The 24,097-nt window shown below is 34.2% G+C and overlaps 1 protein-coding gene across 11 annotated transcripts in view; it reads left to right on the top strand.

Annotated features, from left to right (window-relative positions):
• Asator (tau-tubulin kinase asator) overlaps nucleotides 1-24,097 on the top strand; it is a 492,107-nt gene that overhangs the window by 387,495 nt on the left and 80,515 nt on the right. For 8 of the 11 annotated variants that reach the window (XM_075362723.1, XM_075362728.1, XM_075362719.1 and 5 more), the window contains exon 2: nucleotides 12,061-12,214. In XM_075362723.1, the coding sequence (XP_075218838.1) occupies nucleotides 12,158-12,214 (57 nt within the window). In that variant the 5' untranslated portion in view covers nucleotides 12,061-12,157. Of the gene's footprint in view, nucleotides 1-5,396; nucleotides 5,821-6,165; nucleotides 6,279-12,060; nucleotides 12,215-24,097 lie in introns of those variants that run through there. The other 3 variants (XM_075362721.1, XM_075362720.1, XM_075362724.1) reach the window with 3 other exon arrangements.

Consider the following 24,097-nt stretch of genomic DNA (forward strand, 5'->3'; position numbering starts at 1 on the left):
GAAACAGAACAAAACACACGCGAGAAAAAGAAAAAAAAAAAAAAAAAAAAAAAAAAAAAAAAAAAAAAAAAAAAAAAAAAAAAAATTTAATTTTTACTTTCCTTTCGACTGGCAGGATGAGACGGCACGACGCGTCGTTCCACATCCACGTTTCTCCCGTTTCTGAAACTAGAGAAACAGAACAAAACACACGCGAGAAAAAGAAAAAAAAAAAAAAAAAAACCGCGTTTTTTCCCCTTTTTTTTCCTTTTTAGACCGCGTTTTTGTTTTGTGCGCGACTTACCGTATTTGAAGTCTTCAAACTATATAACTCGCGAAAAAAAAAAAACTATTCACTCGCGACCCCGGAAACGCGTCTGACGCACTATTCCGTTTATGGCTCATGCGATATGGAGGCCCCTAAGCCTGGTTTGTCGATTTTCGGCTACCGCACCGCACCATCACGGTGGTTCGTCCAGTACGGCGTGAGGCCGCTTCCTTACAACTGTCGGAGTTGGGTCCTCTCTGCAGATGTCCCGAAGATGACTGTGTTCGGACACAGCCGCTCTCCCGAACAGTCTGCGCGCCTGCGCCACCCCCACCTCGGACACGGATTGAAATCTCGCATCAGATCGGAGAGTGGCGTTCCTGACGAACCACGGAGCTCCAAAGATCGTCCGCAACGCGATGTTTTGGACGGCCTCGATCTTCTTTTGAAGCGAGGAGCTCAACATTGCCCCCCATGCCGGGTAAGCATATGTTAGAATCGGCAGTACGTACAGCCGAAAAATGAGAAGCTTAGTTGCCAGTGGGTATGGGCTGGCACTGTTCAGCACTGGGTATAGTGAGGCTCTGGCGGCCTTAGCCCTCCGGGTCGCATAATTTACATGTTCGCCGAAGGTAAGCCGCCTGTCCAACACCACCCCCAGGTACTTAACTGTTTTCTCAAAAGGGATTTTCTCCCCTGAGATTTCCAGCTCTCTGGTCGGTTTTCGTGTCTTGCATGTGAACATCACGGCCACCGATTTTTCACCGTTGACCCTGATTCTCCACATGTCGAGCCACGGTTCCACTAAGTCCAGCTGCCTTTGGAGCCTCCGGACCGCGTAATCCACATTTGCGGATTCGTAGAAATATGCCGTGTCGTCTGCGTAAAGGGCCGTTTTGACCCCTTCCGACAGCGGCATATCGTTCACGTACAAAGTGTACAAGAACGGGGAAAGTACTGCTCCTTGGGGAACCCCAGCGGCTATTTCTCTGGTGGAGGAAATCGTTTCCCCTACGCGCACGACAAAATGTCGGTCTAGCAGATATGACCGCATCAGTCTGACATAGCGGTAGGGGATCGCCGATCGCGCTAGCTTATAAAGCAGCCCGCTATGCCAAACTTTGTCAAAGGCCTTGGCCACATCCAGAAAAACGGCTGCAGTCACCCGTTTCCTGTTCAGGCCTCCGACAAGGTCGTCTATTATTTTTACCAGTTGGAGGGTGGTTGAGTGACCCTCCCTGAACCCAAATTGCTCGGGCCGCACTTCTCCCTCCATGTATCGCCTCAGTTTTTCAAGAAAAATCCTCTCGAACAACTTAGACAATACCGGTAACAGGGAGATTGGCCTATAATTCCGTGGGAAAAGTAAACTTTTCCCCGGTTTGGGTAAACATACGACTTTGGCCGTTTTCCAACAATTCGGGAAATATCCAACGTACAAAATGGACGTGAATATCACCGAAATTGCTGTAATCACGGAGGCCGGTATGTTCCGGAATGCACGGGCGCTGATCCCGTCGACACCCGGGGCCTTGTCGGGGCTTGTGGCCTTAATGGCTGCGGAAACTTCCGCTTCAGTGACTTGGTCAATCTCTAGAGGGGCATCCTCCACCTGTGAGAAATAATCTACAAGAAAGGATTCCACCTCGGTTGTGTGCTCGTCGTTCGGGGAGGGAGGGGGGTTTGGAGTGAACTGCTCCTCCAAGGTATCGGCGAATACCTCGGCCCTCTCCGCCTCCGAGTATGCAAGAAAACCTCGCTGCCCCACAACCGGATGGCGAGGCTTCTTCCCTTCTCGCAGTCTCCTGTTCAACCTGAACACCGAGGAGATGTCGTCAGAGACCGAGGCGAGGTATTCGTTCCACGAATCCTCTCGATGGCTTGTCAGCAGTTGTTTTACCCTGTCCGTTTGATTATAAAAGGCCCGCTTATCAGCGGGGGACAGGGTGATTCGATATCTCCTCCTCAGTCGTCGTTTCTCCGTTATGGCTTCGGAGATATGAGGAGGGAGGTCGTTTCGAACAACTGCTCGAGTTTTGGCCGATGAGCTGCCTGCCAGGGCCTCAGTCATTGACGACGTGACGCGCCCGACAGTGTCGTCGATTTCCTCCGGGGTGTTCAGGAGCTCAGGATTTACCGGCCTGTACTCCCGCTGGAGGGTCTCGTAGAACCTTTTCCAGTTGACTGACCTTCGGGGTATAGGCGGGGGATCTCGGCCACCCCCTGCCTGACCTAGTTCCAACAGGACAGGGGAATGGTCCGAGCTGAGGTCTTCTATCGTTTCAATCATGAATGGGAGGGTACCCCCCTTCATGACTGCGATATCCAGCACGTCAGGCCTAGATCTGCCTGAGCGATGCACGAACGTGGGCACCTCAGGGCCTACGACGACCAAGCGGCGGGCTCTCGCCCTTTCGTACAGCAATCTGCCATTCGGATTTGTCAGAATGCTGTTCCATGACACGTGTTTGGCATTGAGGTCGCCCATGAGTATCATGGGCCCATCCCAATTTTCCAGCACGGCATCCAGATCTGCGCCGGTTACCGCGTCGTTCGGCTTGCTATAAGCCGAAACCAGCCGATACACCGTGCCCAGATGCTCCACATGCACACACGTTTGCTCCATCACGTTTGTATGAAGAACAACGCGCGTATGCATGTGGCGTCTGTGGACTAAAACCGCAGTTCCACCAGAGGTGCGAGATCCGGGTCGAACTGGCCTATCCGTCCTATATGTAAAATAGTTCCGAAGGGTCAGTTGCTTGGTTGGGTTCAACCACGTCTCAGACAACAGTATCACGTCTATCAGTAGATCCTCGGCCAGACGGCATAGTTCCTCCGTCCGGCCTACTACTGAGTTGGCGTTCCACTGCAAGAGTCTGAGGGTGGGCCTAACCATACCTGGACAGTACAGCCATGAGGCACTCTATTAAGGACTGAATACAGTCCTTGAGAGATTTTGCCTGGAGCAGGCGTGGCAAAACCATCATGATATGTGGCAGGATATCCTTCACTGTCATCTGCGACAGGAAGTCCATGCCAGTGGTCTCCAACGGGGTAGCCGGTTTCGGATTGCCGCTGGAGGTGCCTTTTGGCGCGGCCGCCCTTTTGGTGGGGCGCGGGGTCACAGGGGCCGCGGTGTTTTTAACAGCCTGCTTGGCCTTCCCAGCCGGAGCAGGCTTTGCCTTTCCCGTCGAGGAAGGCTTGGCCTTTCCCGTCGAGGAAGGCTTGGCCTTCTTCGCCGGGGCCGGCTTTGACGCCGCCTTTTGTTTCACCACCTTCTTGGTGGTCGCCGCCGGTTTTGGCTTGGCGGGTGTTGGGGAGGGTACCTCCCCTTTTTTCACTACCGCCTTGGCCACAGGTGCCGGCACCTCCGGTTTGGGGGCTGATTTTCCCCCACCGGCAACACGGGCCCAGCTGCGGCCGTCAACAGTCGCGGGCTTTTTAATGCCCTTGACCTTATTGACTTGCTCCTTATAATAGGGGCAACCCCGGTAATTAGCCGGATGAGGCCCCTTGCAGTTAACGCATGAGGCTGGTTCCTCACGCGGCTTAACGCATGTGGCAGTGACGTGGTCCCCACCACACTTGACACATTGCTGGGCCCTCTGGCAGTAATTGGACGAGTGTCCAAATTTCTGGCATCTGTGGCACTGGGGTGGCCCCCCTCGTGACACAAACGCAGTCACTGCGACCTTGCAGTAAAAAATACTGCCAAGGTCATAAATGGTCCGGGCCGAAGGGGTCCTCTTAAGGGCCACTAGGCAGGTCGGGGTTTCCCGACCGTCCCTTGTGAGGAGCTTCTTAACCGAAACCACCTCATAGCCAAGGGAGGTCAGTTCCTCCCTTACTTCCTCCGGGGCAGCCCCATAGGGGATTCCCCGTATAACCACCTTTAGCTCCCTGTCCTTCGGGAGCTGAAAGGAGTGAAAGGCGATTCCCTTCGAGTGCAGAAAACTCTGCACCGCCCGGTAATCCGCCTCGCTGCCCAGCTGCAGCCTTATCGAGAGCCCGGTGCTTTTAGCCACCAGGCGCCCCCCGATCCGCGACTTAATGTCGCGCGCTAATGCTGGCCACTCCTTCGGGCAGTCCAGCATTATTGGCGGGATTTTCTCCCGCCTGACGGTAGCAGGCTGTGATGGGGCCCCATCATCAGCCTGCGGGTTGGCGGCTGCTGCAGCCTTGCTGCAGCCCGCTACGGGCTCCGTCTCCATAGGAGGCGCGGAGTCCCGGCGTTTCTGGCGCTTCCTAGCGCCAGACCCGCTTTCCTCTCCACCGACGGACAGTTCCGGGGTGGGAGAACGGGGCGGGGCAGGCCTTACTTTTCCTTCCATTGAGGAAAAATAAAGAATAAGATTTAAAAATTAAAATTAAACTTAATTAAACACTTCTTAATGTACACTTGCTGCAAAATAAAACCACTGACAAGAAAAATCAAAACAAGATATAACCTGTAGACCTAAATAGGTACAGATTATATCAAACAATTTAAAATAAAATTATTTTAAAATCAGCACAATAGTCCTATAATAATAGGCTATTAACTTAATGTGTTCGTAATGACTACAAGAGTTCACTTTACATTATTATAGAAATTTGAATAGAATAGAAATAAAATTAAGAAAAGGATTATCCTTTTCTTAATGTAACTGGCCTGTAATCCAGGTAGCTGGCCGCCCGGCTGATGTCCTAGCAGACCCTTCTCACATTGTCTGGCGACGCAGGTAGAAGAACTGTTGAACACCTGGCTGGACTGGTTACAACTCACAATCACAGAGCACAATAAGACACAACCTTTCACTACAAGAGCCAAGGATGGAATGTCATATTTAATTATAATAGGCTTGTTTTCTTCCTACAAAAGTATTTGTTAACTATAATTTACTTTTTTGGAGGAATAGTAAAAAGTAAAATAACTTTATTGATTTGTTTCTTAATAAATCGGTTATTATTTTCTTTATATTTAAGTGTTATTAAAATACTAAGCATCTTATTTATTTCGAAACATCTTTGTAAGATTATAAGGATTGATCCCTGTAGTAAGAAGTGTTTGAATAACCCGGTAGTATCTATCAGTGACAAACACAATTGAGAAGTCTACTATAGAACAATGTAGGAAGCAGTGGCAGTGCACCAAATTATTTTGTTTGAGCTAGACGACTGAAGTCAAAACTGCTTCTAAAGTTCGTCTAGGAAGGAAGTGTTTTACGTGACTCGTACTTGTAAATGATGGTTCATATAACGTAATTTTAATTTTTAAAAAGTTTTTGTCTTTTTGTTCTATTTATAACCGTATTAATTAAATTTTCGAAGTAGTGTTACAGTTAGCAATAATTGTCTGCAAAATGGCGGTCCTATCGACCCGTGTCGGTTTGGTAGTACGGTTGTAAAATGTTGAATGTATGTGTAGTCTAATGTCAAAGACAGTCGTAAAAGATGGAGAAGGGTGCATTTATATGTAGTAAGTAATTTCTATTGTGAGTTCTTTTTGTGGACGTTATAGAAAATAAAGAATTATTTTTGTACAACTCTCGTGGTGTGCCTTTTGTCTTGGTTTACTGATAGTAGATAAAGTATGTTATAATTTATCAGTTTTTTATCTTCTTTAATTTTACTGTGTCGTGAAATCGTATTATATTTAGTATGAATGAACGAATTATTTTTAATAAGAAGAAATTTTTCTTTGTGTATTGTGCATTGTACGTCGGATCAGTTACATCTTTTATCTAGGGGTGGGGATTTATCGAACGAAAACTCCTGCATTTACGGGGTGTGGCTTAAATACTTCATTATTTTCTCTTGAATTTTATTTTATATGTTTTAATGTACATATTAATACCTATGACTAGTTTATTTGCTTGTCATTGACTCGTTCTTAACCTTTTATCTGTGTTGCATACATGGACTTCCATGACAGTGTTACTGTATAACTTATATATATTAAATCACTTGCCCTTTTTTTGTTGTAATAGATCTGTTAAGAAAATTAATCTGTGTCTCATATCTTTCATCATTAACAAGATTAGGATTGGTAAGTTAGGTGCTCCTGAAGTGTTACTGGCAATTGTTGATTGCTTAGGAAAGCAATCCTGTTGTTCCTTAATTTGATGTTGTACTTCATGTAAAGTATATTATTTACATCAAGTTGGGACATAAATGTTTAATAGATTTCTGTATTATGTTTCATTTTTGCTCTATTCATAGTATACTTGACTTTAGTTTCCTCATAATTCCTGTTGTGTAGTCATTTTGTGTGGTGTTATAATTTCAATTTTTTATTTATTTATATATATATATATATTGGTGACGATTGGTCTGTAAGATACTAGTAACTTGTAAAATTGTCAGGTTTCATTTTCTGGGGGATATGACTAGTTCTAGGTTTCATAGTAACTGTATGTTATTTTACTGAACATTTTTTTTAGGTATGCTTTTAATTTTTTTAAATATCATTTTTAGTATTCCCTTATGTTCAATTCAAAGATCTAGATTACCATTACAAGCTTGGGTTATGAGTTTTGTTTTAAAAAATTGTAGTGTTTGAATGTACTTGAATACTTTATAACTACGTTGTTTTGTAACTGACTAATAATATTTTTCTGGTGTAGTGGTTCAAAAAAGCAGATGTGCCTGTAAAATTTTGCTACTGGAACATTTTTTTTATTGGAATAAATTATAAGTTTTTGACAGGCACTATTCTTCAGATTTTGACTTTCATTAATGAGATCTTACCCAAAAGTGGTAATGCAAGACAGTGTATTTCATTTTTTTAAAGTTACATTGAGAATTGTTTCATAGAATTACAATGAGGGCCTATGATATATCTGAATGTTTTTAGGGCTATGTATTTGCTGTTTCAAAGCAGGGGCCATTTCAATAAATATTTCACAATTTTATGAGCGTTAAGCTGTATATTTTGTTGATAATGGAATAGTAGAATATGAAAGTAATATTTGTTTAGATTTATGAAACTGGGAGCACTAAAAAAACTATTATAAAGTATCTTAAGTTCTTAAATATATATAGAAACAATATTGCCTTAAATGAGTATTTTTATCAATACTTCTAATGCTTGATTTTATGTGACATAAACTTAAAAGTGAGATATTTGAGTGTTTAAGATAAAAGATGACTGTGCTAGAAAATTGCAGGCTTGAAAGGGAAACTAGACTTTTAACAGTCTGTTATTGTTAAAAATAAACAAGAATAAAAAAAAATGACTATTTGATGTTTATTTTCTGAAATTAATAAAACTATTGAAATATTAATTAATCAGTGTAATAAACACTTTGTAGTATTATTTTTATGATTAAAAATTAATTAATGATTTGCTTTCTAATAACCCTGAAATATACAAGCATATTTCTTATTCTTAGAAAGTGAATTAAAAGTAACTTTTAGTGAAAAAATTTGTTTTAACATGCTGATATATAAATTTGTGAAGTGTTTTTAATGTTGTCACCAAATGTTGGCCATTTAGTGAATCTTTATTTTGATATTAATTCATCAGAAAATCATGAAAAGTTTAAACTTTGCTTAACTTTATGTCGAGCATTTTTTTTTTTGTACTGTTGTGATATTATTTTTGAATATTTTGGATTGTAAACGTTGCTTTTTAGTATTATATCGGAGTGTTATATTCATTGAATGTAACTGGTCCATTTAAATTTTATATTCTTTTATTTTGAATGATCCATGGCTCTTAAGAAACTAGATAGATGTTATGTGTTATAAACTATCACTTAATTTTTTTACCCTTTATGGATTTTTTAACTTCCAGACCTAATTTTTTGTTTCTCTTCTATTCAAAACAGTGGGTATTATTATCATAAGTTCTGCCTTTTTTGTTTTGCCTTCTTCATGAAGTGTAGTTGATTTCTCTTTCTTTTATTTCCTGGAGCAGACCTTAGTGTTACCAGTCTATTCATTGTAAAAATTTTATTAATTTTTATTCAATTATAATGTGTTTATACATTTAAAAAAAAAACCTTTTTTTTCTCATATTTTCATCTGATTGCATGAACTGTGTAGTACAGGAAATCTTGAGTTTGTCTATTGTCATTAAACATTTAGATGTCAATAATTATTATTAATGATTTTTTTTTTGTTTTACTTATAAAAATCTTTTCGTTTGGTTAATCAACCTAGTTGTATCCCCCATCTTTTGCTAATTTTTCACTTAATACTTGCTTTTACTTGATTACACATTATGCTGTTGTCATTCTACATTTTCTAATGTAAGCGATAACTTTTTGTCTAATAATTTTTTAATTAAAGCAGAATATTCAGGTTGGAGATTATTGATCGGTTTTGACAATGTGAGGTATTATTGCAATACCGTAAAGTTAAATTGACTTTAAATAATATTCAATCACTTATTAAGCGACTAAACTCAAGCAGTTAGACTCGCTCATCGTTAACTGATCAAATTTGACTTAATCATGCCAGAAAGATTCTTTGTAACAACTCTTTTTTTCCCGTTCAAACTTCATTAAATCCGAGTATGTACAACAAATTAGTTTATAGGTACTTATTGTATTGTAAGTATAGATTATTTTGTTTAATCACATTTATAGCTATGTTGAATTTAGTACAGTATTAATATCACCTTAAATCAAATATTAATTTTTCCAATTTTTAATGTTGGTGATAATTGAGTTATGAATCATTTTATTTAATATTGTTTGTACATGTACATAAAGTATTGTATCAAGCATGTCTAATTTTAAAGGTAACATTGTATCCCTTGGTATTCAAAGATAAGTGTCTATAATTCAGTTAATCCAAATTCCCAAAGGCTAACAAAGAATTACTATGATGGTTTATTTTTGAGTAACTTAAGTCTGTGCAATTTTCTGTACTGAAAGTTTGTGCAATTTTCCACTGAAAGTTGTTTCATTGAATTATTTAGATCAAATTAAAATTACTTTGATAACATTAACTTAACTTGCCTGCTCAGCTAACTTTTTCACTACTGTTTATAACCTAGTGCAATCTCTTATTCATTACTTTTCACAAGTTGCTGAGTCTATGTTTATGATTTGTCAAGATTCTAATTTTTCTCATTTGTTTCGTTATTAAGGTGAGTAAAGCAACATGTAAATCTAAGATTAATAACTGAAGTTTTAATTGTGTCTTTATCCTGCTTACAGTAGGTGTTTAAGGTTTTACACATTATAAACACGTTCTTTAAAGATATTACAAATTCATTATTCCAAGATAGTATTGTTTATAAAAATTTATAAAAAATAGTTTATAACGGTTCATAAAAATAGGTATGATTTTTTCTCTAACAAGAGTAAAGTAAGCTCTTTTTCTGATGTGGCATAAACGAAGAAAGACTTTTTGCAACTCAGTCTAAGTTAAGTGCTTATGGTATCTCTTATTCTTCTGTTTTATGCTGAGAAGGAAGTGTGGGTTCTCAGCTGCTTAATGTTCTCATAAGTACTTACAAGTACTTATAATTTGAATTTTAGTTTTTTTAAACTAATATTGTTGCGATACTAGATCGTCGTCATTTTACTCACTTGGTACTGTGATATACTTTTTTCATACTTGTTTTCTATTAATTTCTTGTGTGATTAGTAAGACGTCTTTTCTTAAATATAATGTTCTGCAGTTTTTTTTTACACTTTTGTGCATGTCTTTTTCTCATAATATACTATTATAACAATATCAACTTTGTTCAGTATTTTTTCATCATATGCCCCTCAATTTCTTTAGACTGACTTTTTTTTCCCATCTTATTCACAATATATTTTATTTTGGATGAAACTAACAAACTGAATTTACATTTTTTTAGTTTTTTATTAAGCAATTCTATATAGCCCTTTGCTTGTTTCAGTAGATAGCGTTCCTGCAATAGTTAATATTTAGTGTGGACAGAAATTTTGACTAGTTAGGATTGCAGTACTTCCAAATTGGATTCCAGATAAGTGGTTCATTAGTTTTTTCGCAATGCAAGTGGTGGCCGACATAACTTTGTTCAATACAAAATAATAAAATTAACATAACATTGTAATTAAAAAGTTATAGTTGTAACATACTTCATTACAAACTTTAGTGTGCTTGTTATGAAATGATAGGTTATACTATTATAAATTAATAGTAATTATTAATTAGGCTATTAAGATATTAAGTTATTTCCTGAACCTTTGGAGATATATAGGGGTGAGGCAGTTAGATTTAGATCTACTTCATTTTGCAGCTTATAACACCTTATGAGTGATGTGACAGCAAGCTTCTCTATCAGTGTAATGGACTTGTTACTGATGAGTTGGCTGAGAGTGACATGTTAGGTAACAAACTTTTAACTAATATGAGCTGAATTTGATTACCTTGATTAAAAAATCTGTTTCTGATGAGCTGTTCTGACCCCAAAGTAATTCTGGGCACATTCCACTGAACGTTGACATTTATTAATTTTGAATAATGTAGCAATCCAATCCACATAGAATATTGTAAAAATTCTGTAGCATCAATTTTTTTTTATCTGTAGTTATTTTTTTTAGCCTAATTTTAATATTATTAAGCTGTGATACTGATTTGTCATGAGAATTATTTTAGAGGTAAAAATATTAGAATGTACAATAATCTCGAGCTAACTTTGTTTTCTTATTCCAGATACAGCTGTTTTACCATCTGCAGTAAATGAATAAGCTAGCTTGATTTACTTACCAAAAAACTTGTCAGATGGTATTTATTGTGTTAGAAATATTGGTAATTTAACCAAACTATGTGATGAAAGCTTTGCAGTATATTTTGATGATTTACTTTTATAAAAAAATGAATTTTTTTTTAGTGTAATACTTCGACTCCCAAGTTGCTAGATGACAGTGTAATAGTACAGTTTTCATTATTATTACAGTAAGACCTATCTCTTATTATAATAGTATTTTTTCAAACAAATTTCATGATATGTAGAGTAACATATTTTTATACAGGATTTGTTCAAAATCTTATGCTTGAAAGGATCCATTTTACAGACCATTTACAGATCCATTTTATTATTTACATTATTTGTAATAATCAGTTGCTCTTTGATTTTAATTACTTTCTGTTTATATCTTAAGAATTATTGTAGCATCATACTTAATATCTATTAATGTTAATAGGCTGAATTGTGAGGATGGTAAATCAGATTATTATTTTTTTTTTTTTTTACTTGAGTAACTGGTAAAAACATATTGCTGTATGTCAAAAACTACATGTGCTCTTTGACATATGAAGGATAACCAATAACTGGTTTAGTGAAATTGAATCCAGGCATATCTTCTGGTAAGTAGATGCAGAAATAGTGTAAATTAATTTAAGAAATGAATTCCTGTATGTAGTTCATCAGGTGCTCTTCTCTTGTTAGGAATAACATTTTGCTTTCACTGTATAATGAAAATTAAATATTTTAAACAAAATTAGAATGAAACGTATTCAGTTGGAAGGTAGGGGAAAATTTTAAGTTTAAAGGGATGAAATTAATAAAAACTGTCTTTTTTAGTACTATTCCAAGAACATATAAATAGTAATAAATATCCATTTTCTTAGTATGATGCATCAGTCGCTTATTTTTAAGAAATTAAGGGGTGTTACAAATTGGTGATTATAATAGTGATCTACAATCACTATATAATTTGCAGAGTGGTCTTACCTGACTTGACTTGTAATATCTTCCATGATCTGTCATTCTTATAATTCGCTATACAAACATACACATCTACACAAATGTGTTTTATAGTGTTTTGTTATGCTTGTTTCATTATGTGCATTTAAATTTTTATTTCTTATCATTAAGGTGTGGATATTTCTTACTGTTAAAGGTTTTATGGAGATGATTCGGATGAGGACCAGGATCAACTTGATTTATATGGTTGCAATGTAGGAGACGAATCCACCGACCAAAACAATAATATAACCATGACGAGTGAAGACTTGCTACATCCGGGGCATGTTGTTAAAGAAAGATGGAAGGTTGTAAGTAGACAACATTTGATTTTTATGGTCTTATTAATTATTAGTATATATTATGTTTTCCAAAGAAAATTTTTTTCCATTTTAAGCATTGCTTTAATCTTTCTTCAATTTTTACCTTCAGTATTTTGCTTATGTACTTATTGTCAAATAGCTGTTTTAGTGGTAAGTTTTTATTGTTTGTGTTCTCTTACTTTTCTTACTTTAATGTTGGTCCACAGTATAGTTTCCTTGCCACAAAAAATTTACTGTACTATGTTCATAGTAGCTGCTTTGTTGCAATATAAATTATTAAATTTTCAATAAAAAGAAAATAATTAAAATTTTATATCCACTTTACCAGCAAAATAGCTGTTTTCTCGAGATCTTTTGGTTTATTTCTAACAATCATCAGGTATTCCATTTTAATTCAACAAATGATCAGTGCATCACTATTCTTGATTTTGATATTTGATATATAACTAACTAATTAATAGAAAAATATTTTTTTTATATTAAAAAAAATTTTTCTTGAATAATGGACTGTTTTCTAACTCGCCAACAGGTAAAAACAGCCATTTTCATCACTTTTTCCATGAGCTGTAGCATTCTTATTTTACATAATACAGAGTGTTAAAAAGGGCTTTTTGGAAAGAGTAAAAATGGAACTTCATCTTAATGTACTCAAAATTCATTTTGTTACATAACCAAATTTTGGGTCCAAAATAAATAATTAAGGACTTAAGGTAACAGGCCTGATTTTTACGTCTTAACTCTTAGGTAGTATTAGTACTTATATAAAAAATACTGTTACCAAGTGTCCTTCAGTAAAAAAAATGGCCTCTAAATCGTAAGATTTTGAAAATGTCTCATTTTTGGGGCCCCATAAACCACATGTGAGACAGGTGTCAAAAATCTGAAATGTTTACAATGGCAAAAATCTGAAATGTTTACAATACTAAGTACTTTTTATATACTTTAAAACTGTGAAATTTATTTTGTTTCTCAAAGGGGTTAACAAGTAATGAAGCCAACAAAACCAGTAAAAACATTGTTCCTTCTAACCTTAAACAACGTATCCAAAAATAATGATTTGTATTTTTTTCAGATTATAAAAATTACAACTAAACTCATTAGAATGAATAAATTGATAATTAATAAATAGTCAATTACAAAATGATAAAAAATTCAAATAAATTAACAAGTTCAATTCACTTTTACCTTATTTTACTCCTACTTATGGAAGTTATGAATAAATTTTGCACTTTTTGATAACAAACTTAACTAACAAACTTAGTGCTCCTGCCATTTTTTTTATTGATTAGAACTGATAAGTCCTCATTCATCTTTGGCGTAATGTTGTGTCCTTTTCTAGTAGTTGATAGAAAAAGCTCTAAAGGCATGAGAATCTTTAAAATATTTTCCAGTTAATAATCAATAATCAAACCCATGTTTGATTATCCCTCAATGATTTCTTGAATGAAGTACCAGGACCCTGTAGATGGAAAAATTGTATTTGATATTCCACTTCATTTTCTTGTATTTTGACTTCAATGACTTTGCCTAACCACCATTTGCCATTGTATACGCAGCAGACATAATTTTTACATTATGGCTTTGGTAAAACTATAAAGCAATCAGAAACACTAATGTCCTTGTGTATCGATACTAACATAAAGGTTTCTGATTCAGAGTTCGCCCAAACTTTCAGAATTCTGACTTTTTGGAACATAACTGAAAGATTCTTGTTTCTGGGACTGTTGTAATTACCTGATAACAAAGTGAGTATTCTTCAGTCTCTTGAACATCTTTACTTTAACAGAAAATAAATGTTATATTTTTAATATTATCTTTGCAATAATTGTACATTTCAGAAGGTGTAACAATTTGATTGTTGACTGTTCTTTGAAGGTTTGCTTTAGTCACAGTCCTTTTTACAGTTCCACCAATACCATCACATGGTCGTTTTCAGTGGCATGAGGCAAAAAAAAGTCATTCAGCTGCGATTTCAAAATCTTGATGGTAGCTTAAATGTATGAAATTTTTTTTTATACTGGGCTGAGGAGCTATCAGAAAAAAAAATTGTTTAACTAGTGGTAACAGTGGATTTACTTCTATTTATAACTTGGTTTTAGAAGAAGAAGAAGAAGAACGATGTAGTATTGTGCATCAAGTATTCTCTAATCACACAGTAGCTTTGGCTTTGTATTTCCTTCTTTTTTAAAATATGTGAGAAATGGATGAATTGTGGCATACGTTTTTGACCAGTGATATGATGACTTCATCCTGTATCACAAAAGGAAACTTTTGAGAGAAGTCTCCCATTACATTACATTTACCCTCCACCAAGTTTTCCTTTTTAATGTTGAGGAAATTAGCTTGTTTCTTTGCAACAAAATGATGTCTATTTAGATTATTTAAATTTTCAGTAAGTTTATCTAAGTACTCTTGAAATAGAAGAATTTGAGTAGTAGGTTCACAACCGTCAACAGAAACCCACTGTTTGAAGATAATTTCGGAATCAAAATCATCCCAGCTCTGTAATCTGAGCACTTCTTTTTTTAATTGTATAATCAAATTTCATTTTTATATCAGATAACATGAGTTTTACATTTTGGTGGGTGACACACACACACACACACACACACACAGAGTGAGTACTTGATGCACCAGCCAGAACAGAAAATTTAGGTCTTAAATCATCAAATTTTGAAAAACCAATTTTTAAACTATGTTTTTCTTTGAAGGCTGTGTACAATTCTTTTATGTTACATAAGGTAAGCTAGGTGAAAAGATAAAGATGCTACGATTTACTGATGATATAGTAATTCTAGCCGAGAGTAAAAAGGATTTAGAAGAAACAATGAACGGCATAGATGAAGTCCTACGCAAGAACTATCGCAGGAAAATAAACAAGAACAAAACAAAAGTAATGAAATGTAGTAGAAATAACAAAGATGGACCACTGAATATGAAAATAGGAGGAGAAAAGATTATGGAGGTAGAAGAATTTTGTTATTTGGGAAGTAGAATTACTAAAGATGGACGAAGCAGGAGCGATATAAAATGTCGAATAACACAAGCTAAACGAGCCTTTAGTAAGAAATATAATTTGTTTACATCAAAAATTAATTTAAATGTCAGGAAAAGATTTTTGAAAGTGTATGTTTGGAGTGTCGCTTTATATGGAAGTGAAACTTGGACGATCGGAGTATCTGAGAAGAAAAGATTAGAAGCTTTTGAAATGTGGTGCTATAGGAGAATGTTAAAAATCAGATGGGTGGATAAAGTGACAAATGAAGAGATATTGGGGCAAATAGATGAAGAAAGAAGCATTTGGAAAAATATAGTTAAAAGAAGAGACAGACTTATAGGCCACATACTAAGGCATCCTGGAATAGTCGCTTTAATATTGGAAGGACAGGTAGAAGGGAAAAATTGTGTAGGCAGGCCACGTTTGGAATATGTAAAACAAATTGTTAGGGATGTAGGATGTAGAGGGTATACTGAAATGAAATGACTAGCACTAGATAGGGAATCTTGGAGAGCTGCATCAAACCAGTCAAATGACTGAAGACAAAAAAAAAAAAAAAAGGTAAGCTAAATTTTTTCCCTGTCAGGTTGTCTTACAGAGACACAATCCTTCTTGCCTGGCATCATTCGGCTGTGCTATCATTCTGGTAAAAATCTTTGACACATTTAATAATATTTTCATCAATTACATGACTGGGTTTCTTTTTGCCAATTTGTGGCAAAATTCCACTTGTTTTAACTAATTTTTTAGATTGATGGGCTAAGTACGGACTAACACTAAACTCATTTTGAATTTTTTGAAATATAGTAAATAAGTACAAATAGTAATAAATAATAATAATCACATAATAAATAGTAATAAATATTACAGTAGAAATATTTAAATCAAAGGAATCATTTAATTTACTGGTAACTGACTCGGCTATTTTTGTAAGTTTATTTTTTAAAATTGGTTCCTTTGCACTGCTTGATGATTTTTGAACCTTAACGGGAGAAATGCCAATTGCTGAACAAACTTTATTCACAGACTCGTCTATAACACATTGAGGCTCAAATATATCCTGACATTCAGGTTCATTCTCTGTGTCATATTGTGGCTTTTGTATTTTGTTTAAGCATTTTGTACATATTGCTCTGCCTGGAATAAATTCTAAATTTAGATGCTTGTTGAAAGTGTCAAAGAGATTTCTTAACCAGTTTAGTGTGACAGCTAAATGGGTTAGAGCAACTTTTCTCTCTAATATGAAAATATTTTTCTGAATATTCAGTTTTGTGGAAAGTACAGATATTTTTTGTTTCAGTACATCCACTTCTTAAAGATATCAATGTTATTTGGTGTTCAGTAAACTCGTAAAATATCCTGCAATACTGAAGATCTATTGTAAGTCAGATTGTGACATACTGTTTCAGTGCGATTGCCAATTGCAACACTCCATAATCTGTTTTTATATAATGCAAGGGTTCTTACAATACAGTTAGTACAAATTATAAAACTACCAATTGCACATCACTTTGTTTTATCCCAGTTCCTGTGCAGCTAAAATAAAAATTTCTCTAATAAAATTAAAAATAAAGGATGTCGCATAAAAGAGAAGTTCATTGGTAATAAAATTACTTTATAAACAAGTATACATTATCTAACCACAGTGTTAACACTAACAAGAATACAACATATCACATTGAAATCGTACAGTAACTGAGTCTTCTACAATGTTTACTTTCAGGATTATGCAAATATTCATGTCCATGCATGTTTATTTACTTTCATGTTTAAACATGAGTTTGTGTGTACGAGTCATACTTTAAGTAACAAACTGTCTAGAATATAAGCTATCTCATTATAGACATATCAGAATATTTTGTATAGTAGGCCTACATTATTATCTGAAAAAATACATGCTGTGAATTTTTTGGATATACTGTTCACGGTTAGAAGGAATGGTGTTTTTAGCAGTTTTGATAGGTTCATTACTTGTCAAACCCTTTGAGTAACAAAGTAAATTTTATACGGTTTTAAAGTACATAAAAAGTATTTACTGTTGTAAAAATTGAGATTTATACCACCTGTCCCACATGTGGTTTTTGAGCCCCAAATATGAGACATTTTCAAAATCTTATGATTTGGTTGTCATTTTTTTTTTTAATGGACTGTAACAGTCCAATTTTTTTAATAATTACTACTAGTACCTAAATGGTAAAAAATAGGCCTGTAACCCTAAGCCCTTCATTATTTATTTTGAGCCTAAAATTAAAAAAAAAAAAACAATTTGTAAATATAACTGTAAACATTACAAGATTTGGTTAAGTAACAAAATGAATTTTGAGTACACTAAGATGAAGTTCCATCTTTACTCTTTCCAAAAATCCCTTTTTGACCTCTGTGTGATGTAAAATAAGAATGTTACAGCTCATGGAAAAAGTGATGAAAATGGCTTTTTACCTGTTGGCAAGTTAGAAAATAGTCTCTTACTGAAGAAAAAAAATTTTTAAATATAGAAAATACTATTTTTTAGACACTACAAGGTGGGGTAGTTATCATATACCAAATATCATCAAAATAAAAAAATGCAAAACATTTTTGAAAATTTGTTGAATTAAAATGGAATACCCCATCAGGAGATAAAAATAATATAACAAGTCAAAAATTAGAATTACAGTCATAAATTAAATTTTTATCATTCATTTTCTGTCTGCATTGTAATAGATTAGTTTCACCATTTATGTTATTATTTTCTTAGAACTGTTTAATAATTGTAGATTTGATTAGGTTACTAGTTTCTTCTATAATCAATGCAATGCACATCTGTGACTGATTTGCAAGTTGAGTCAAAAGCTTGATTAACTGCTCATAGTCAGTGTCATACTAAGATTGAATAACCCCATACTTCTGGGTATAGGTAATACTGTAGTAAACTACTATTCAAAAACGACTTCCTCTATGGGTTGATCATCCCCTATCTGTAGCGTCTTGTCTTCATTCTGTCCTTCATCTCTTTATCCTGGATAGGGTGAAGAGATCTAATTTATCTCTGCTACCCTTCCTTCTTATAACTGAAGGGGCAGTAACTTTACTTAGACCAAGTATCTTTCAAATAATACCAGCCTTCCATGTCTAACTAAAATTTAAAAAAAAATTAGAAAAGTAAAATTTATTATTTTATTTAACCTTAAATTTTTTATTGAATTGATTTCAGTTGTAGTGATATAAGTGGTATTTAATTCAAGCGTATTACGTATGATAGGTGTGTAGAGTGATTTATTTAAACTGCATTTGTATTTTAGTTTTTAATTATAGAAACAGTTAAAAACCTGTAAAGCAATCATTTGTGTAGACTTTCTGTTTGGGAGTTGTTAGACTTTAAAAACATTTAACATTTGTTAAACAATCTTTCTTCTCCTGTCTTATTCATATATCCAAACCGTCTTAGTTTCTCCAACAGACTAGTTTCCACCTATTCACTAAATTGTTCTTAATTCAAGCTCTCCTTGTCTTCCTTCAAATACTCCTTTTAACCCTTTGCAGTCCTTTGTCATAATATCCTCAACTTTCTGAAATTCATATCAGGTCCAGTACTGTAAACCACTGAACATTATATGTAGTTCATGTAACAGTTCAATGTCGTACATTGCTCGACGCGATGTTTAAACGACAGTAAATCTTGAACCGAGCATCGCTTGACATTTAGATAGTTCTTGTTCGACATCATATTCTATTTAGTTTAGCATCAGCTGTTTAATCAGAATCTGTTATTAGTAAATGAATGCACATAAGACAACATACCTAGTAGGCTGTGTTCCGACATCTTTTCTGAATTGTAAATAAACAACTTAAGGTATGAAACATGGCTTGAAATTCCCATTGTAATCAAATTCGTGATTTCAAATTGGAAAATATTATGAGTGAGTTTTATAGTGACGATTCAGAAAGTCTGTTTAGTGATGTTAGTGACAACCATCCAACAGTTAATGAAAATACTCTTGATTCGCCGTAGGATCAGAAAGTGATAGTGAATTTGAGGTTAGTAGTCTGCTAGTTTGTGACAATATTGAAGATATTTCCGTGAATAATACTGATAATTCTGTTAATTATATTGACATACCTTCAGGAACAAGTATACCTTTGGTGATAATTGTTCTAACGCGTCATGGGAAAAAGGAAAAATATGATGTAACTGATCGTGATTTTCCAAATTTCCATTTACAATTCCACAATGTGGTCCAGTGTATAACAATAATGTGAAGATTGGATTACAGTACTTTGAGATATTTTTTACTGATTCAGTATTGTTTGAAACTGTTGCCAAAACTAATCGATACGCAGAAGAAAAAGTAAAAAGAAACATGGTGCTTAGGTAATATTCTATACAGTGGGGCTGAAGGGATGTCACCATTGTTGAAATTAAAGCTTTTCTGGGGATAATAATTAGTATGGTCGTAAACCCTAAAACCAATATTAAAGAATATTGGTTGGAAGAATGGCGGAATAAAATGTCATTCTTTAAAGATGTATTTGCTTGTCATTGCTTCCTTCAAAATTTTTGGGCATTTAATTTATGTTCTCCAAATCAGGCAATGGAGGAGTTTGTTCAAGAGGTGCAAAGGTAAAAAATTTTTCAGAGTGTTTTGATAGTTATTTGAACAGTGTAGGGAAAACTTTATTCCAGTACAAAATATTGTTATCTATGAAAATAGTTTGGGTTTTAAAAGAAGAATTAAATTTAAATGCTACAACTCTATGAAGCCCACAAAATGGGGTCTATGCATTTCTGTTTTAGCAGATTTCATGAGTGGTTATATATATATGTTTATTCCCTATTTTAAGAGGGCAACAACAGATGCTCTAGATCAACCAGAATTTCCTTTTAGAAGTCGGAATAGTTCTCCATCTTCTCAACAAACTTGTACCTTACAGTCAGGGTTCAGTTTACCATTTATATACTGATCGGTTTTACACCAGTCCTAATTTAGCACTTGAACTTTATAAGCACAGTGCATACCACTGGCACTATTATATTAAATTGCAAGGGAATCCCAGAAGTTCTTAAAAATTTGAAAATTCAAGTGCATGAACAGGTTGCAATATCGTTATGGCACCAAAATGATGTTACTTGCGTGGAAAGACAAATTGATTGTTTCTTTATTATCAACAAACCAACCATAATTTGTGACTACACGGTGCAGTTGATCGAGGTAATCGATGAAACTAGCTATTATATAGCTAGTTACGCATTTGTAAGAAAATCTATACAGTGGTGGTGAAAGATGTTCTTTTGGCTGGTTGAAGTTGGGATTGTAAATGCCTATATGTTATATTGCTGGGATAAACGGGTAGAAAATGAAAATGCTTTCACTCAAGAGGTTTTGCAAACATTTGCTTTACCAACTTGTTGGTGATGTCTGTAATCAGGAGAGAAGAAAAAGAGGGCGATCATTAAGTTCTGATACTGAAGACCATTTGAATAATCAACCCCATTTTATTTATAAAGGAGCACCAAATAAGCATAAAGACAGTGTGTAGTGATAGGAAGGTGAAGGTGTAAATTGTGTTTTACTGCAATACTTGCAGTCAAAAGCCAGCCCTTCATCCCATTGAATGATTTGAGAAGTATCACTGTTAAAAAATATCGCTAAACTTCTTTTTTTTTGTATTTTGCGTACTTTTTTTTTATAAATCATTCATATAAGAATAATTATTAACATTTAGTTGTAGCTCTAGTTTACATTATTTAATGATTTTGTAAAATTTTATTATACTATTTTTTTTCATTTTAAAGTATGAAAATAAATTTATTAACTTTAAAAAACTTCCAAGCGTCACAATGTAATAAAATAAATGTTGAAAATTACAGAGAAATTGAATATCAGGCAAGAATTTCCCTTGCTATAAAATTTGATCTGGCTGGGATATCAGTGAAAAAAAAAAGAAGTTGACTCTAGGCTAGTTGGTGATTTACAATAAAAGGACTCCAAAGGGTTAAACTTCATTTCAGCTGTTTGTTCCGTCTTTCTTCCTGATCCATGATTCTGCTACAAAATACTAGTAATATCAGGATAAAATGAATAGTATACTTAAATTTCTAATGCTTTGAAACCTTTCTTTCTGCATTCTTGTTCTTCTTTTTCTGATTTCCCAGTCTGATGAAGTAGTTCAAAGTATCCTATTGTGTTTCATTATTTTGTTACCCTGTATTTTCGCATTATCTATGTCCATAACTTTTCTGAATTCCATAGCAAAATTTAATCTCTTCATTTCACTTGTTTAGTGTTCATCCCACCTCTTCTCAGTCAAGATAACTAGAGCGTATGAAAAAAACATACTGTTTCTTCATTACTTTCTTCGCCTTTTTTTGTGACTCATCCTTTATAATAATGAAAAGGAGAGAGATGGTACAATTCCCCTGTTACACCCGCTCTCTGTCTCAAACTTGTTGATTTAATTTTGTGTTTATTCGTTAACACCGTATATTACTTTTCTGTTCAACACTATCATAAGCTTTGAGTATTCCTGACAATGTTAACTAGCTTTTTGTTAAACTCCCAATTTTTTCTTACACATGTCTCAGGGAGATGGTAGTTCTTCCATTGTAGGTCCCATTTGTTCCTAATCTTTGTAAATCCTTAATCTACTTTGTATATTCTATAACTTAAAAAAAAACTGTTGAGCGTAAAAAGCAGAAATCTTACATACTTATCTATAATGATATGTAGGTATGCAGAAAACACATTCTACTCCAAATTACACATTCATGTAGCTGTTAAGTCTTTTAATCTCATCAAATGTCATCATTAGTGAACTGACTTTGATTTACTAACAGATTGTAAGTAAGTTTGAAATGAGATAATTTTCTGAATAAAACGACAATTTTTTTAATTACTTTTTTTAATAATATTCTGTTAAAAATATATTTTTCAGTTAAATTAATTCAAGTCATGTTTCATAAGCAAGTCTCATGAGAGATAAGTTAATTGGTTTTATTAAGTTTGTATTTAAACTCTCTAGTCAGAATATAAAACTAAGTGTTATGGAAAATTACTCTTATGCACAGTGTAAAAAACTGAAATATCTGTTAATAGGTTGAATTGAGAAACTAAAAATCTAAACTTAAATTTAAATCCTTTAAAAGTTACAAGTTTTCTTCGTGAAGAATCAGACCTTTTTGAATAATTTGTTATTATTTTCTAAAACATACAAAAATTAAAAAAAATATCACTAAATACAGTGAAATTGAATTTCATTGCATCCTTTTTAACAAACTAGTTTAAAGGTGAACTGGTCTACCATTAAAAAGCCATAGAAGAAGGTTTACCAATTTAATTTCAGATATTAAGTGCAATCTCTGTTTATTGCAGTTTGAAATAATGATAATTGTTCAATGCTATTGCAGATTTTATTGTGTTGTAGCATAATTAGGCACTGAGAAAAGTGATTTTCAATACTTGTTAAGAGTTTTTTTGTGGAATTTTGGCTATTAAAATATTTTGTAGTTTTTGTATAGCTTGTTATATTAATTGTTTTCTGATGATTTTTGTCATTAAATTTTAATTACATGTTTATATTGATCACTTTTTATGTACTTCATTGTTTCTTTATCATTTTATTTTGTTGTAAAATTTATCTACTTGTTAAAATCTAAATCTCTTATCCAACTTCAAATATATTGTAAATGTTGTATTATTAATTTATTACTTGTGTTTTTATGTAAAGAAAATCTTAAACAGCTTCGTAAATTAAGGCCTATATCTTTCTTTCCTGTAGGTGTATATATTTTTATTAACAACTACTATAAAGTTGAAATTTTTGGTGAATACTTGCACAAGTTAGTTTTTATTTTGATACATCACAAGAAATGTGAAAATTGTTCTAACAAAAATTAAAAATTTTATTATATATTATTTATCTTTACCCAAGATGGTGTAAGTGGTGGTGTATCCAGTTTCTTAATTTCTTAATTGATCAAATGAGAGAATGAACTATGGCTAACTTCTCCCAGCCGTCTCAATTAATGTATTAATCACCAATATTTGAAAAATTACAACATATTGCTGTGAATTTACAGCTTCAGTTTTTCTTGTATTTTTAGCAAAGAATATTAGTCCCAAACTGATGAACAAACCTAACATATGAACGAACATCCAGTTTAAGGGGAATTTTTAGGCACCATATTATATGTATTGGCAGAACTGTTTAAGTGAAAGTGGTATCACTAGTTAATGGAACTAGCTATGATCGGGGGGGGGGGGGATCTTGTGCTATGATAATACAGATGTCTTTATGAAAGTTAACTGTTATTGCTTGATGTGTATGAAAAATGTGGTTGACAATTTAAGTTTATATAGATGAAATTATAGTTTTTTAATAGATACATGGTAACTTAAAGAAATTGCCAATATTCTGATATCCTGACTTGTTTTTGACCTGATTGATTGCTGTCCTGTTTTCCAAAAATTATTTTGCATCGATTGAAACAAAGACATAATGTACTGTGTAATGTTACTGTAGTATTATACTCATGTGGAAAAGTATCAGCCTAATCCAATGTTGTACTGACCAGCTTCCACCTGTTACAGAGTGGAACCAAGTTGTCATTCATTACTGAATCATTTCTTACAGTATAGCTTCATCTTCCCACAAACATATCCTTGATGAGTGGAAATTGTTTAATGTTGTTCTGTATTGATTTTTTGCGTGGTACAGTTTGTTTTGCGATTTGAAAGTTGTTATTTATGTAGTTTTAAGGACTGCAGTAAAAGGTCCTAAACTGTAAAAAGAGTGTTTGTATCTACCCTGATTTAGTTTTTAAGCACAGGTTTGGAAGTATGAGTAAATTAAATTTTTACATGAGTGCTGATTTTGAAATTAATTTACATTTGGTT

Source organism: Lycorma delicatula, chromosome 4 (genome assembly GCF_047948215.1).
Source record: "Lycorma delicatula isolate Av1 chromosome 4, ASM4794821v1, whole genome shotgun sequence".
Taxonomy (NCBI): domain Eukaryota; kingdom Metazoa; phylum Arthropoda; class Insecta; order Hemiptera; family Fulgoridae; genus Lycorma; species Lycorma delicatula.